The sequence below is a fragment of the Sphaerodactylus townsendi genome, linkage group LG01, assembly GCF_021028975.2.
Source record: "Sphaerodactylus townsendi isolate TG3544 linkage group LG01, MPM_Stown_v2.3, whole genome shotgun sequence".
NCBI lineage: Eukaryota > Metazoa > Chordata > Lepidosauria > Squamata > Sphaerodactylidae > Sphaerodactylus > Sphaerodactylus townsendi.
In genome coordinates this window covers 140,957,210-140,971,970 of record NC_059425.1, presented here as the reverse complement: position 1 = coordinate 140,971,970, position 14,761 = coordinate 140,957,210, and the positions used below count along the sequence as shown (strand labels likewise).

The 14,761-nt window shown below is 38.1% G+C and overlaps 1 protein-coding gene across 1 annotated transcript in view; it reads left to right on the top strand.

Annotated features, from left to right (window-relative positions):
* CD109 (CD109 molecule) overlaps positions 1-14,761 on the top strand; it is a 97,904-nt gene that overhangs the window by 15,824 nt on the left and 67,319 nt on the right. Inside the window, exons 4-11 of the mRNA XM_048495810.1 lie at positions 1,265-1,495; positions 2,437-2,562; positions 3,619-3,658; positions 5,966-6,050; positions 8,767-8,863; positions 9,754-9,883; positions 12,462-12,571; positions 14,448-14,627. Coding sequence (XP_048351767.1) covers positions 1,265-1,495; positions 2,437-2,562; positions 3,619-3,658; positions 5,966-6,050; positions 8,767-8,863; positions 9,754-9,883; positions 12,462-12,571; positions 14,448-14,627 — 999 coding nt within the window. The remainder of the gene's footprint in view (positions 1-1,264; positions 1,496-2,436; positions 2,563-3,618; positions 3,659-5,965; positions 6,051-8,766; positions 8,864-9,753; positions 9,884-12,461; positions 12,572-14,447; positions 14,628-14,761) is intronic.

Here is a 14,761-nt window from a genome sequence, read left to right as displayed (position 1 = left end):
AGACCCCTTCTGTCTTTTTTTCTGAGTCACCTTGTGTGAAGTGGTACAGGTCTGCCAATTCTGGTGATGGGGCTGAGTTGCTGTGCTTAACCAGTGGTTTTTGGAATGGATTCTGTTATTTGTTATGTCAACACACTGTCTCATGGGATTAGACCTGTGGTAGAGACTTGGCATCAATTCCTGTGATAGAGATAATCATTTAGATTTAGAGCTGAGGTAAATGTTAAAACACAAATAGAGATTTCTCACATCCTGTGTTTCTCTCACAACACTAATAGGGTGGAAAAAAGGGATACTTGAAGTGGTGGGATTCAGCAGGTTTCCACCACTTTGGCAGAACTGGTTGATAACATGGTGCTTGTAAACAACCAGTTGTTAAGTTATTTGAATCCCACCACCGGAACTGGTTATTAAATTATTTGAATCTCAGCACTGGGTACTTGTATGAATAGGAGGTGCTAAATCTTTTCCCTGTCTGCCACTTCCACTCTACAAATGTCTCCCAACTGTGTTTTTATTATTATTATTTTTCAAACTTCAGTTGGAAGCCAGATCTAGACTGTATGTTAGAAAAACGCTGTTGGTGGGTATTTGTTGGAGTGAATTGGCAGGCATTGAAGGGACTAGGAATTCACACTGTTTCTCTTGCTCTGTTATCTTCCTCTCTTGGTGTGATTCACTTATCATTATATGAACTGAGCTGCTGGAAAATCACAGCAGATTTCTGCAAAAGTAGATGTAAGGCTGCAAATATTAGCAGATAGGATCACAGCATCATTTTCACTAAATCAACACAGACTATGTTGGATGGCTGATGGTGGATAAAGCCGCAGATCGGATTAGTAAGTAAACAAGTAAACTTAAAATAAATCATCTTACACAGTGCACTTTGGACTAGAGCTATTTAACAAAGGTGGAAAGGTTGGGATAGTTGTGTACACTGACTGATGGGATGGGAGTAATTTTACCAGAGCAAAAATTAGGAACGCAGAGTCAAAATGTCTGGTGTTGCTATCCCTTCACTTCTCCCCTCATTCAGTTTTAAGTAGTTAACACGTTAAGTTTACGATATACAATGTATATGTGAAACACTCTATTGATTATCAAATGGTAACTTTGTGAGGGGAGTTTTGATATCCCTGTAGTTAGTTTTAACCTTTTTTGTGAGTTTTGATTATTCATTGTGTCAATTATGTCCATGTAATCAGAAACTTTAAAGAAATTTCACCATGGTGAACTGTTCTTTCTTTTTTTCCCCTTTCAGCTCCCACTGGGCAGTCCTATGGGTGATTATAGTTTGCTAGTCAAAGGGTATGCGGAGGGCGTACTGTTGTTTTCTAACCAAACAGACCTTTCATTTGAACATAAGAGCTTCTCGGTGTTTATCCAGACGGATAAGTCTATGTACAAACCAGGGCAAGATGTGAACATACGAATTGTTACTTTGCATCCAGACCTTAAGCCACTCAATGCTTTAGTAAATTTGTATATTCGGGTAAGTACAGACATTAATTTATTTGTTACAAGTTGAAACCCCAGTGTCTTTCCTGTTTCACAAGGGATCAAGTTTGAACAAGAAGCTGATGGGCAGAAATTAAGTACTTGTGATGATTCTTTGCTCAGAAATTCATCCCTTTCTTTAAAAAAAGAGTACAGGGACTCCATTACACAGCAAGTCACATAATGCTAAGTGATTGGCCGGTGGGGTGTAGAGTGTCTGACTAGGGCCGTGGTGGCGAACCTTTGGCACTCCAGGGCAGGGGCTGATGGGAATTGTAGTCCATAACATCTGGAGTGCCAAAGGTTCGCTACTGTGTCATGGGAGAATGTGGTCATGGGAGAACGTGGTTTCTAATCCTGGCTTTGTATTATGAAGCTCACTGAATGATTTTAGACTAGGGTAACCAACCTATGGTGCTTCAGATGTTCATGGACTACAATTGGCCATGCTGGCAGGGGTTGATGGGAATTGTAGTCCTGTTTTAGACCAATCCCTGTTTTAGACCACCCCTGTTTTAGACCAGTCCCACTTCCTCTGAGCTTAACCTATATAATAAGGTTGTTGTGAAAGCAAAGTGTTGGGAGGAACATGTATACCACTTGTATCTTCTTGAAGAAAGGTCATGATAAAAATAGATATTATGACAGAGAGAATCAAATCAGGTTGGTAAAAAATCTACATTGGTCTTTCTGAGAAACTGATTTGACCCTTCATCAGTAGCGGTAGAGTTGGTGAAAATTGCATACAGATGGCTTTTGCTAGAACAAATTCCATATTTCTGAAGCTGTTGTGACTGCAATCTACTCCATGTTACCTGATGAAATACTCTTAGAACTCAATAAGATATGTGGCTTTAATTCTTCAGCTTGAATGTTCTTCACATTTGTCATGTTGCTAAATCCACAGTTTGACACATGATATGGATTTCTTTACAGGATCCTCGGCGCAATTTGATTCAACAGTGGTTGGCAGAAAATGGAAAACTGGGCATGATTTCCAAGACATTTAAAATATCCAGATATCCTGTGCTGGGTGATTGGTCGATACAGGTTGAAGTACATGTGTGTATTAGTATCATGAATTGTGTACTAAAATGCAGTACCTTTATCAATGAAATCTGTGACAAAATCTCGTGATGTGAATTGAATTGCCTCCCAGAAATATGGATTTATTATATTTATTTTTGCATAAGCCAGGGAACACATTATATAGAGATGACATTCTTAATATGTTATGTTTATTTATTTTATTTATAGTCCGCCTTTCTAACTAGGAGTCAAGGTAGATTACACAGTGAGTCAATAACATCAACAGGATGGTACATTTGAGAATGAAATAAGATTTGGGTTGTAGAACCAACCATAAATATAAAAACTAAACTGAAGCAAAGCAAACTGTTTAAATGAACCAAAATTACATAGCAGAATCCAAACTTAACAGCAAACTGTAAACAGTGCTATAGACCATAGTCCACATGTATCCAAGTAACTTTGTTAAACTATTTGTACAGTGCTACCCTATTATTTGTGTAGAAAAACCCTCTTGAATAATTCAGTTTTGTATAATTTGTAGAAAGCATGGATAGTGAAGGCAGTTGTTAGCCACTTTAAGACTCTTGTACTTATATTGTAAAGTCTAAATGGAAAAATGCCAACCTGTTGTAATTTTTAAAAAAAGTCCTGTGATGCCTCAAAGTCTATCAAATCAGTTATAGCCCAATCTTTTGTAGTATACTTTCAGGTACATGAATTGATTTCCTAATTCAATAGGCATACAGAAATATGGGAACAGAGTATAATTAGGCTCTGACATTGTAAACTTTTCTCTTTAGAAAACTGCATCTGTGAATTCGGGCTATGGCCCGCAGAGTCTTATAATACAATTTGTTAGGCGTTTCAGTTTTTAAAGGATTTTGGGACACAGTTGCATAGGTATTTAAAGGATACTGATTTTGACTTTTGATGTTGGTGATTATAAAACCCCAAATTGTCAGATTTGAAACAATGCAATTCAACTTTTGCCTAATTTTTAAAAAGTAGTAGCTAGATTTTTTTCCATGACACAACACAGGAAATTGAACATGTTTTATAGTGGGTTCTCTGTTTGTTTTCTCATAGGACCAAACTCATTATCAAACATTTACTGTGATGGAATATGGTGAGTTTTGCCTGCCTGATAACAGATATTCTTTTTCAGACTCTGAAAAAGAAAATTCTTGGAAAAAAAATGAATGAAGGTTCCAAAGATGTCTTAACTATTACAAGTTAAATATATAGAATGTCAGAAGACCCACTTTGTACATGCCTCATCTATATATATATATATAAAAAGCTAACTGTGAGTTTGTTGGTAACAGGTGATCTCCCAAACGGCTGGACCAAATGGCGTGAAATTTTCACAAGCCATCCAACATGCCTCCTTCCGTGTTCTTTGCTCCTTCCCTCACTGTGGGACCAATCCTGTGCCATGCAAACCCTAAATTTCCACCAAAAACGCACGGTGCATGCACACAACACAGCTTAGAACGCCTCCTTCAACTTCCAGGCTAACTCGCCTGCAGACCGCCACCACCCTCCCCCTCCCCAACCACCACCTCCAAATGCGCATGCCCACCATCGGCCAGCACGCACGCCACTGACACACACCTTTGCTTCCCCAAACACACACTCTGTACCGCTGGCTTCCAGCGACTGACCTTCCCAGCCCTCAATGACCACCATGCCAGGAACAGCCTTCCTCTCCGTTCACCGCCTCCTGCTCTCCTGGCCGCCGACCGCACCACTGCCCACAGGCAGAGTGTCTTGGAAATGGCTGATAAATGTGTGTTAGAGCAACCAAAATGAACCTTTAATGCACAATTGTTAAACGTTTGGCTAATGAGTCCAAATTGTGATTGTATAGTAACTGCTCCTGAGCCTCCCTGCTTCTAAAACAAAGGATTTAACTTTCCCCCTAGAATACAGATACAACAGAAAATTGAGAATTAAATAGCTAATAATCCCTGAGATAACTTTGGTGATACAAGTGGCTGCAGTACAGAAGAATGTATGCTTCTATGGACACCAGAGTTCTTTTAAGCTGTTGTAAGAAGGTAAAAGTAGTCCCCTATCCAAGAACTGGGCCTTTACACATTTATGGGTGATATCACATCACAGCCTTTACCAGGAGACTATGTTTATGGGGTGGTTTGCCACTGCCTTCTCCAGTCATTTACACTTTACTCCACTAATAGGCTGGGCACTCATTTTACCGACCTTGGAAGGATGGAAGGCTGAGTCAACCATGAGCAGACTACCTGAAACTGACTTCCATCAGGCTGAATTCAGGTTATGAGCGGAGCTTGAACTGTAGTACTGCAGCTTTCCACTCTGCGCCATGGGGCCCCTAGCTTTTCCCTAGAAGCCTCCAAGTTTATGCTCCTTACTTTCAATCTCTCTTTCGGAAAAAGTAATTGCATATTGGTAGGGTGGAACTATTAAAGAAGAGATGTTGTACATTTGTGACTGTGTTCCTTTGTAAGCAATCTATGGCACAGTATTTGGAAGTGGAATATGGCAGGATGTCCAGAATTCTGGAGAAAGAGGCTTCCATGCCAATGTAGCAGAGCAGTACTTCTTTGAACTCCTGGTAGCTGGTCCTTAGTATACCTGTGCTTTCTCTCCCATGTTCTTGAATAAATAGTACAATAGTTTGTTTTTAGGCCATGAGTTTGATTATAGTTTTTGGTACGTGTTATGTTTGGAGGAAGAAAGGATCCCTGAATTCCTGACTTCAGTTTGGAAGAGGTAGGCAGTGCCACTCTGCCAACAATCTCCATGGCTGTGTTTTTCTGTCGCTTGATAGCTTACCTGTAATTACAGATACTAAAATGGAGGAAGGCTTTTCTTCCCATTTCTACACATTAACAGACATATAAACATATTTACATGTTACTGAAAAACCTTATTACTGAAATGTGTGGAGAGTGGGAAGAGCTCTGAGCTACAAGCCTGATCAGGATATAATAATAATATAAACATATTATTTGTATTGTACTGAAAACCTTTATTACTGAAATATCATATGATTCTGATTAGTACAATATTATTTGTGTAAAACATAAGCTATTTATTTACCTACAGTTCACCTTTGACACTGAAACTCAAGGCTGACAGATTTGTAAAAAGCAGAATTCAAGTACTGCTTTACATATAATAAAATAATGTAATATACACAACAATGAAGGAAATTGGATTACAAAGTTAGAGAAATGGTGTGACAGTATGATGGGTACAATGAACAAATCAATGAGTTCTACCCAAAATTTCACAGACATTTGTTATGACCCTACTCTCTTCATCAAAAGCCTGTTCTGAACCATGAGTGCAACAGTATGTAAGCAAAAAATTGAAAGGTACTTATAATTTCCCAGTCATTATCATCCCATTTCTTTTATAAAACAACTATAACTTTTTATTTTTTTAGTGTTGCCAAAATTTGAAGTCATTCTATCAACACCTCTGTTTTACTCTTTGAAAGATGAGAGTTTCAGTGGTGCTGTCACAGCAAAGTAAGTAAAAAGAACATGTTGCCTTTTATGAGTAGGAATTACTTATGGCTTAGGGTGGAACATGCTTATTTAGTGGATATGAAACTGGATGTCTACACAGAAAGCATCTTCACACAGAAATCCCCCCCTCCAAGAGCGATGGATTCACTGCTTCCAGTTCTATTCTCTGCTAGTCAGTATGTCTGGTACTGCTCATCTGGTAGAAGGATGAGCAAACTAAGTATGGAAACACTCAAGAAAGTTTTGAAATTGAGATTGGGTTTAAATATTTTTTAATCTGAAAGAAGATCAATCGGTTATTAAATCGGTTATTTATACTCTTCTAATCCACTGACATCAACTGGACTAGAAGGGTATAACTCTAGTGATACGCTGTAAGTAATATACACTTATATTACTTACAGCGTATCACTAGAGTTATACCCTTCTAGTCCAGTTGATGTCAGTGGATTAGAAGAGTATAAATCTGTTTAGGATTGCGCTGTTAGGCTCATTTCTCCTGTTGATAAAATTATGGCTGCCCATGGCAAGATACTACTGTTAATTTTATTTGAGCAAACAAACCACCAAGAATATCAAGTGCTATATTGATGATGTTTGTTTCAAATGGTGGTACCTAAGATTACAGAGTAACACCGCCTGGAGCCCTTTGGGGATATGGCGGTATAAAAGTCTAAAGAATAAATAAATAAAAATAAATAAACTAGTTTGGATTTGGTAGACTGGATAAATCCTGCAAGATCAATAATTTTGGAACAATTGTAATATGTTACCCTTAAATTGCAATCCTGTGGAGGAGAGCTGTATATCTTTAGCACTTGTGCAGCCCACTAATGGGACAAGTAGCATCCACTGGAGTCATTCCAGGTTGAGAAAAGCATAGGGAGGGTGGTTGAAGTGTATCTGCACTGACCTATCAGCCTGAATCAGGCCCATGCAGTGTTTCAGAACTGAGTTCCCAAGGGGAAATCACCGCTCTTGTCTGACTACATGTCCTCATAGCAATCGTATGTTACACACAATGTCAAGTTTGGGCTTCAAACTTCAAGAAATGCAGATCTAGTTTTTCTCTTCTCATATGGTTGATAATATTGTCACAGTGAAAAAAATGTTTTAAAAAGTCAGGAGTGTGGGAGGTGCTATACCTGATGTCAAGTTGAAGATGGAGCTAACTTGTTTTCTGCTGGTCCAGAGACTAGGACACAGAGTAATGGTGCCGAGCGAATGGCCGGGCAGGAGGTGTTTCTGCTTCGGCTTCGCGAGTGTGTTTTATTTCCGGCTCACTTCTGTGAAGCCGTGCAGGCGCACAGGGTCGTATTCAGGTCTCGTGGGATGTCAGTGTCGTTGTGGGCAGTCATGTGTGCATTCCTGCACAGCTATGCAGGAATGGACGCCCAACAACAAAAAAAACCCTGCCGCGCCCCATTTGCATGCTGTCCACGTGATGCCTGGCCATGCATATGCCCCGGGGTAGCTGTGTTTCTGTTTACGCCGACTGCACTCTGCTATTTTTGGCCCATGCAGAATCTGCCTCAGAATGTCCTCCTGATTTTCCTGCTCCTGTGGATTACGCTCCTTCATTCAAGCAATCAGAGAATTTCATTGCTTTGTTCTGTTGCTAGGAAGAGTGAATTAAGCAACTGACATGGACTTTGTGAACCTTGGGGTGTGTGGAGGAGGCAAAAAAGAAGATCAAAACATAATTAATTAAACAATCAGTTTTAGTATTGAATTACACTAGCCCTATTACAGGAAATGGGATTACTCCAAAGTAGACATTTAGTCCTATTGCAGGAAATTGGATTACTCCAAAGTAGACATTGGGTTTTTATTGTGTGATGGAGATTTGCAAACTTGTATGAGAATGTAACCCTGTATTAAATGATGTTTGCCCCTCCCTTTTTAACACCCTGGGAGCTGTGACATCTAGATCTACCGTCCCCCTCTTTGGGAGGGTTTTATTAATAGTTTAATATTGGACGCCAAGTGGTTTTTGTAGAATGCTGTAATTTTATGTTTTAATGATGTTATTTATATTGATTATGTATTGTTTATGTGATATTAATCTGTTGTCCACCGCCCAGAGCCCTCAGGGGATGGGGCGGTATATAAATACGACAATAACTAACTAACTAACTAACTAACTAACTAACTAACTAACTAACTAACTAACTAACTAACTAACTAACTAACTAACTAACTATAACCCCACAATTTGGTTACTGGGGAATAATTCTTTACCAGGGCAAACTGATGTTTGTCTGGCAAGTCCTGATGTCTGTCCTAAAGCAGGTAGGAGAAGTGAAGGAGGGTAAATAGATCCAGTGGTGAATGAGATAGGAGATGTTCCAGCCAGATATTTGATCAGAGTTTTGAAAAGTATAGGTACGTCACCTAGTAGCAGTTTAATAATCGAATAACAGTTTAATGTTTCTTGTATTGTCCAACTATGTTATATGGATCCTGTGCTAGTTATTGTTCTTTGTAATAGAAAGGAGAAATTATTTAATTCTTTAGAACAGTAGACAGCGGCTACACTGATCCAGTGTGGTTTGAAGTACTCCCAGAGCCCAAAATAAGATGTCCCTAACATCCTTTTCCAAAGTTATAATGTACATTAATTATGTTAAAGGCAAATAGATTCCTGTTGATTTATGATATTGGTTTCCTGTCTTTATAATTGGAATGCCCCCAAATAATGATCTGATTGTTTCAGGTATACATATGGAAAACCTGTGAAAGGGAAAGTAACTGTCACTTGCTTTTCTTCATCTTATTGGGACCGGAACAAAAATATCACTAAAGTATTGACGGTGAGTTATTTTAAGCATCTATACTTAAAATGTATTTGAAGACCACTTTTTCACTTAAGAATTTCTTGGTTGACAAGATAAATCCATCACCTCATTACAAGATTACTTTTCTCTTTCAAGCATGTTCCAGAAATATTTGTGATTTTTTTAAAAAAAAATCCTTTCATGGACCCCCTTAGTCTTTCCTTAGTGTTTTGTCCACTTCTGTTTTGCCTCCTGGTCTGCACAACCTATTAGCACTAAGTGTCGTTCACAAACTATATTTTTAAGTGGCCTGATGAAGCACTACTTTCATGGGACTGTAAAAGGAGTGGGACTAAGTATCTGGCAGTTTGGTGTGTCACAAATTGTGCAGGCGTCCCCTAACTCATTCCATCTATTTTTCGTCAGTTCCTATCAATTATGCCTTCTGTCATTACTGGATCCTTATCATTTAATTTTTATTTCTTACTGTCACCTTATCCCTGTCTATCCCTATCTGTTTGCACAGTTTTTAATTCTAAAACACCAAACTCACAAGTGATTTGCAGGTTGCCAATCCTCCGACTCCCTGGCTCCTTATTCAGTAGCTGTGTTCCTCAACCCTCTGGTGACAGGAAAGAAGTCACATTTTCTCCAAAGTAAAACAGGAGTCTAGAGGCATTTTAAAGATGAACAAAATTTATTTCAGTATATACTTTTTATAAAGTGGACTCTGACTCATATAAGTTTGTTGGAATAAATTTTGTTAAGTCTTTGTGGACTTGTATCCTGATAATGTGAGATATTATGGTAATAATGACTACCACCCCTGAAGTGCAATAGCAAGTATAGTCTGTCCTGATTTTTCATTTGAGGTATTCTTTTTAAAAGGTAAATAAACTAATCATTGACTTTTTTCTTGATTTCAGATTAATGGATCTGTGAACTTCACACTTGACAAGCAAGAGATGCAGGTTATAACTGTCAAAGAAAGGGAATGGAACCCACACTATGTACCACCTGTAGAAATGATTGCTGTGGTTACGGAATCACTTACAGGCATGTTGTTTAATATGGACTTTCCTTTAAGGAACTGTAGCAGTTGTTTAATATCATAACGAAAGAGTTCAAGGAACAATGTAGGCTGCGGGAACAGCAGAGGATTTTCATTGGCAGCAGACTGTCTTTTTGCATTAACACAATCATATGGTTAGGTGCCAGTCTTCAATGATGTTTCGTCAAACTTCCTCATCCTCATTTTTCATTTTTTCCTCAGTTTTCCTTGTGTTTTTTGTGTGGGGGGTGCTTTCTCAACCATCTTTGATACACTTTGAGAAAGCATGAGGAAGCAATGATCAGAGTGACAACAAATGGAAAATGAAGATGTGAGGAAGGTAAGAGAAAAACTAGGGCCCCTTCCACACACGCAAATAATGCATTTTCAAACCACTTTCACAACTGTTTGCAAGTGGATTTTGCCATTCCGCACAGCTTCAAAGAGCACAGAAAGCAGTTTGAAAGTGCATTATTCTGCATGTGCGGAATGAGCCTAGGTTAGCATATAGACTACAGAAAAAACTTCCATTTGAAAACACCCACAGTCACTATTTGCAAAGCATTATACTGCAAAAGTGATGTTTTGTTTTAGGTGGTAACTGCTTATTAACACTGCAAATTTTGCTTCAATCTGTCAAGTAGTTAGGCGGCTTAAATCCCATTAACCCAAATTGTGCATAAAATTACACTTGTCACAAGAATAAAGCATATCTTTAATTTAAAACTTAGTTTTTGGGAAACATGGGAAACAGATAGAAAATTCAGTTGAGATCTAGAATCTACATGTATTGGCTTCCAGTGACCTCTCCAACCTGACTTGGAAAAACAGTGACTTTTTCCCCATTTAGGACTTGTATAGGCCCAAGAACTAATTTTCAGCATTCATAATTGAAACCTGAAAAAAAATCTCAAGCATGTCACACTCACGTTCCAGTTCTTATCAAAGTAATATCTGGTCCTATTAGAAAATTGTCTACCTAATTTGTAGCCCAAGGGAGCAGTACCACATATCTCAACTAATCCAGCTCAAGTAAATGCCAATAATATTTGTAATAATCTCTATTATTTGTAATAATCTCTACTATCTCTACAATAATATTTGTAATAATCTCTACTATTAATTTCTTTTTTTTGAATTTTCAAAACTTTATTGAACATTAAATAAACAATACAGACATATAACACAACTAACACAACACACTAGGTTATGCTTTCTCTCTATAATATTTGAGGATATTGACAGTTTCATATCTCCTATTAATCATGATTTTTATTTCCTAACTGTCACGTCTTATTCTATATTTTTTCTATTGTGACTTCATCAACGTTATTGTGCATTTAAATTGTATTAAAAGAAAACAGCAAGAGATAGTTTCTCTCTATCCTTTTTCTAGTAATCTCTGATATATTCTCTATCTTAAATTTCAAAACCAATCACATTTCTCGTTAATTAATTCATATTTAAAACATAATACTTCTTTTCATCTAATGACAAAAGATAATCAGTAACAGGTTTCCAATTTCTTTCAAATGAATCCAAGTTCTCTTTTCTTAGAAGTGCAGTTAATTTGTCCGTATTTTTGAGTTCTTGTATCTTTACAATCGATTTCTTCTTTGGGCGATTCTTTAGTTCTCCAATGTCTGGCCCATACCATTCTAGCTGCTATGGTTAAATAATACATAATCATCTTATATTTCTGTAATATCTTATCCTCTACATCCCATATACCTAATAAATATATTTCTGGTGTCTTTCCAAATTTATATTTTAATATTCTTTCTATGGTATTATGAACTTTGTTCCAATATGTCTGAATCTTTATGCACAGCCACCAACAATGGTAAAATGTGCCCACTGTTTTGCCACATTTCCAGCATAAGGGCGCATATGTTCTATTAATTTTTGATATTGCTAATAGAGTTACATACCATCTGTGAAAAAGTTTAATATTATTTTCTTTTACAGCTACTGTGGTTGTTAACGTTTTGTTATTTATCCACATTCTTTCCCACTCATCCATATTTATATTTCTATCTATATTTTGTGCCCAGGTTATCATATTATGTTTCATTTGTTCCTTTTCCGTTTTTACTTCTATCAGTATTTTATAGATTTTGCTAATTATTTTTTCCTTTTCCATCAACATGTACTGATCAAATATAGTTGATTTTTCCATAAATCCTCTTAATTTTTTGTCTTCATCAAAATAATTTTTAAGTTGCATATATGTAAACCAATTACATTTATTGTTTTTTATTAATATTTCCTCTCGTGTTTTAAAAAGAAAATTCTGATTCTCTTTGTTAATTATTTTTTTATAGGTTAATCTATTTTGATAGTCCTCATAATCTTTTGTTTTTAATGTTTCAAGCCTTAATACCCAAGTTGGTAATTTTGGGTATAAGTATGTTTCCAGTTCAGTGGGGGTTGTGTCTAAATTTGTTGGGCTGTTATTAAGTTATTTACTAACAGCAGCACAAACTGTTGATATCTGAAATAGGAATTTGTTTTGCTAGTCTTGGGAACCACTGATTATATACTTGTTTGTAATAGATACATTTTATATATTTTAATGAACAGGAATCTCTCAAAATGCGAGTACTACTATTTTTCCAAAGTTGCATGACTACATATTAGAATTTTCTGGGTATCCAGGAGCTCTGAAGCCTTCTCTGTCTTTCATAGCCACAGTGAGTTTTTTCCTGTGTAGTTACTATTTGCCTTATAAATATAATTGTAGAATAAAAAATGTGGGGGGAGTAAATAGGAACAGTCTCAGCATTGCAAGCACCTGGGACACTTTTCAGGTTTGCAGAAAAAATATATCATCTGTTCACAGATACAGTCTTTGGATTTAAATATCCTTAGATTTGGCCAACGGTTATCAGAATATAGATGACTGATGTTATAGCAGCTTAACTGTCATAATTTTGTTCCAAATCGACACCTCATGATAGTACTGAACACTCACTGTAAGAGATCACTAGATTCTTTCACTTAACCATTGCGGGCTCGGAATGGATCCTGTGGGTTCAAGCCAACATTAAAACCATCCTTGAACAATAATCCCATAACAACTTATTTGTGGGCAAAATTTTGGCCATAGCCGGATATATTTATTAACAAGGAGTTAACAGGAAGCAAAATTGGTGCAGCGTGGGGGGGGGGGGGAGGGTGATCCACACATTCTGGGCAGCATGATTGCTGTTCCCCAGAGCCATCAATTCTTCAGCCCACCTGCTGGAGGAATTGATCGCAAAGGGCAAGATTGTAGTGGGGCATGCCAGTTGGGCGATAGACCCCTGTCTGGTGCCTGTTCCAATCTGCTGCTAGACTGCAAGCCTTGGTAGCCCCTGCCAGGCATCCCGCCCATTGGCTTGCTTGACCCCAACTCAAGGAGGTGTTATACCAGGAGAGCATCCCCAGCTCCCCCTTCCCAGCAGATCACCCCTCATGCTCAATCCCCCAGCTGGCTATGACAGAACAAACAGCAACAAAACAGAAACCGAACAGAACAGTAAAATAGGAATGGGTGTGGGGCAAGCTTTGGCGTCCAGGGTGAGAATGAGCTCGCCCCACATGGACGCCAGAATATATACCAGGTGCCTGCCGGCGCCTGGTGATGACACGGTCCACCGATCTCGTGGGACTGTGTCAAACCGGACCCGGCTCTCGCACATGTGAGAGGCAATTGTAAGGGCAATGATGCTGCCTTTGTCGGGAGGCCCCTCCTGCCCTTCAATGGTGGGTTGCACACTAGCCATGGCCGCGCCTTCTTTCCTGAATTCTCTGGGAAGATGGAATTATTATTAAGCTACTTAATTATTAAGTAGGTAGCACAGCTATCTAGAGAGGACTGTTTCTGGTTTTGTGTGCTCACTGGCCCGGGTTGCATAGGCTTGGTTTGAAGTTTAAATGAAACTGCATTCTTCTGTAGAGATTAGCAGAAAATAAACATTGAGTTACCAAATGATCAAACAGTCCACAAAAAGCCTTATGTTCCCCATCAAGGGCAATTGACCTTGTTGCCCCAAAGAGTGCTACAGTGTTGCCCCAAACAGTGTCCCAAACAGTGCTACTTAGAAGTGCTACTTCTAAGTCCACTGAGGAGTAGATTTATAAGAATGTCACTATGTTAGGATTACTCTGTAACTATTTCAGTACTGGGTTTAGGTTTCAGAAATGAATAAACTCTAAGGCGGATTCTGCATGGGCCAAAAACAGCAGTGTGAAAACTATGGGAAAATGGTGTGAAAAGGTTTTAAACTATTTTCCACCATTTTCACACTGTTTTCACACCACTGTTTTTAGCCCATGTGGAATCTGCCTAAGTGTGCCCGGTTGAAACAAAATGTTATACTCTTGTTAGAATTGCACATTATCTGTCATAAGTCAACAGAAGAGTTTTTCAGAACATTGCACATACACTGTTATAAACTGTAAATGCTGGATATGCTATTGGCATTCCAAAAACACAGGTATTTCTACATCTTATTACTGGTGTTGTGAATCTGAAAAAGCATGTCAACTTTATTTATGGATGTTCTTTTTTCTCCCTGTTTTCAGCTGAAAGTAACAAGAACTGACAACAGTCCATTAAGCTCTGATGATCGAAAGAATAACGTCACAATCTCCATCAGCCACGATTTTCAGGCAGAACAGAGTCTTAATTACTCCGTCCCAGAAAAGGGCATGATTCAGATTGAATTTCCAGTTCTGGTTAATGCAACATTTATGGAACTTAAGGTACATATTTTGTTACTTTTTCTTCTAGTAGTAGATTCAAAGCATCTTTAAGTTCCATGAGGAGTTCATTGGGCTTGGACTGAACCAACTCTGCATAGTAACTCTGCAAACCCAGGTAACTATGCATGTTGTGA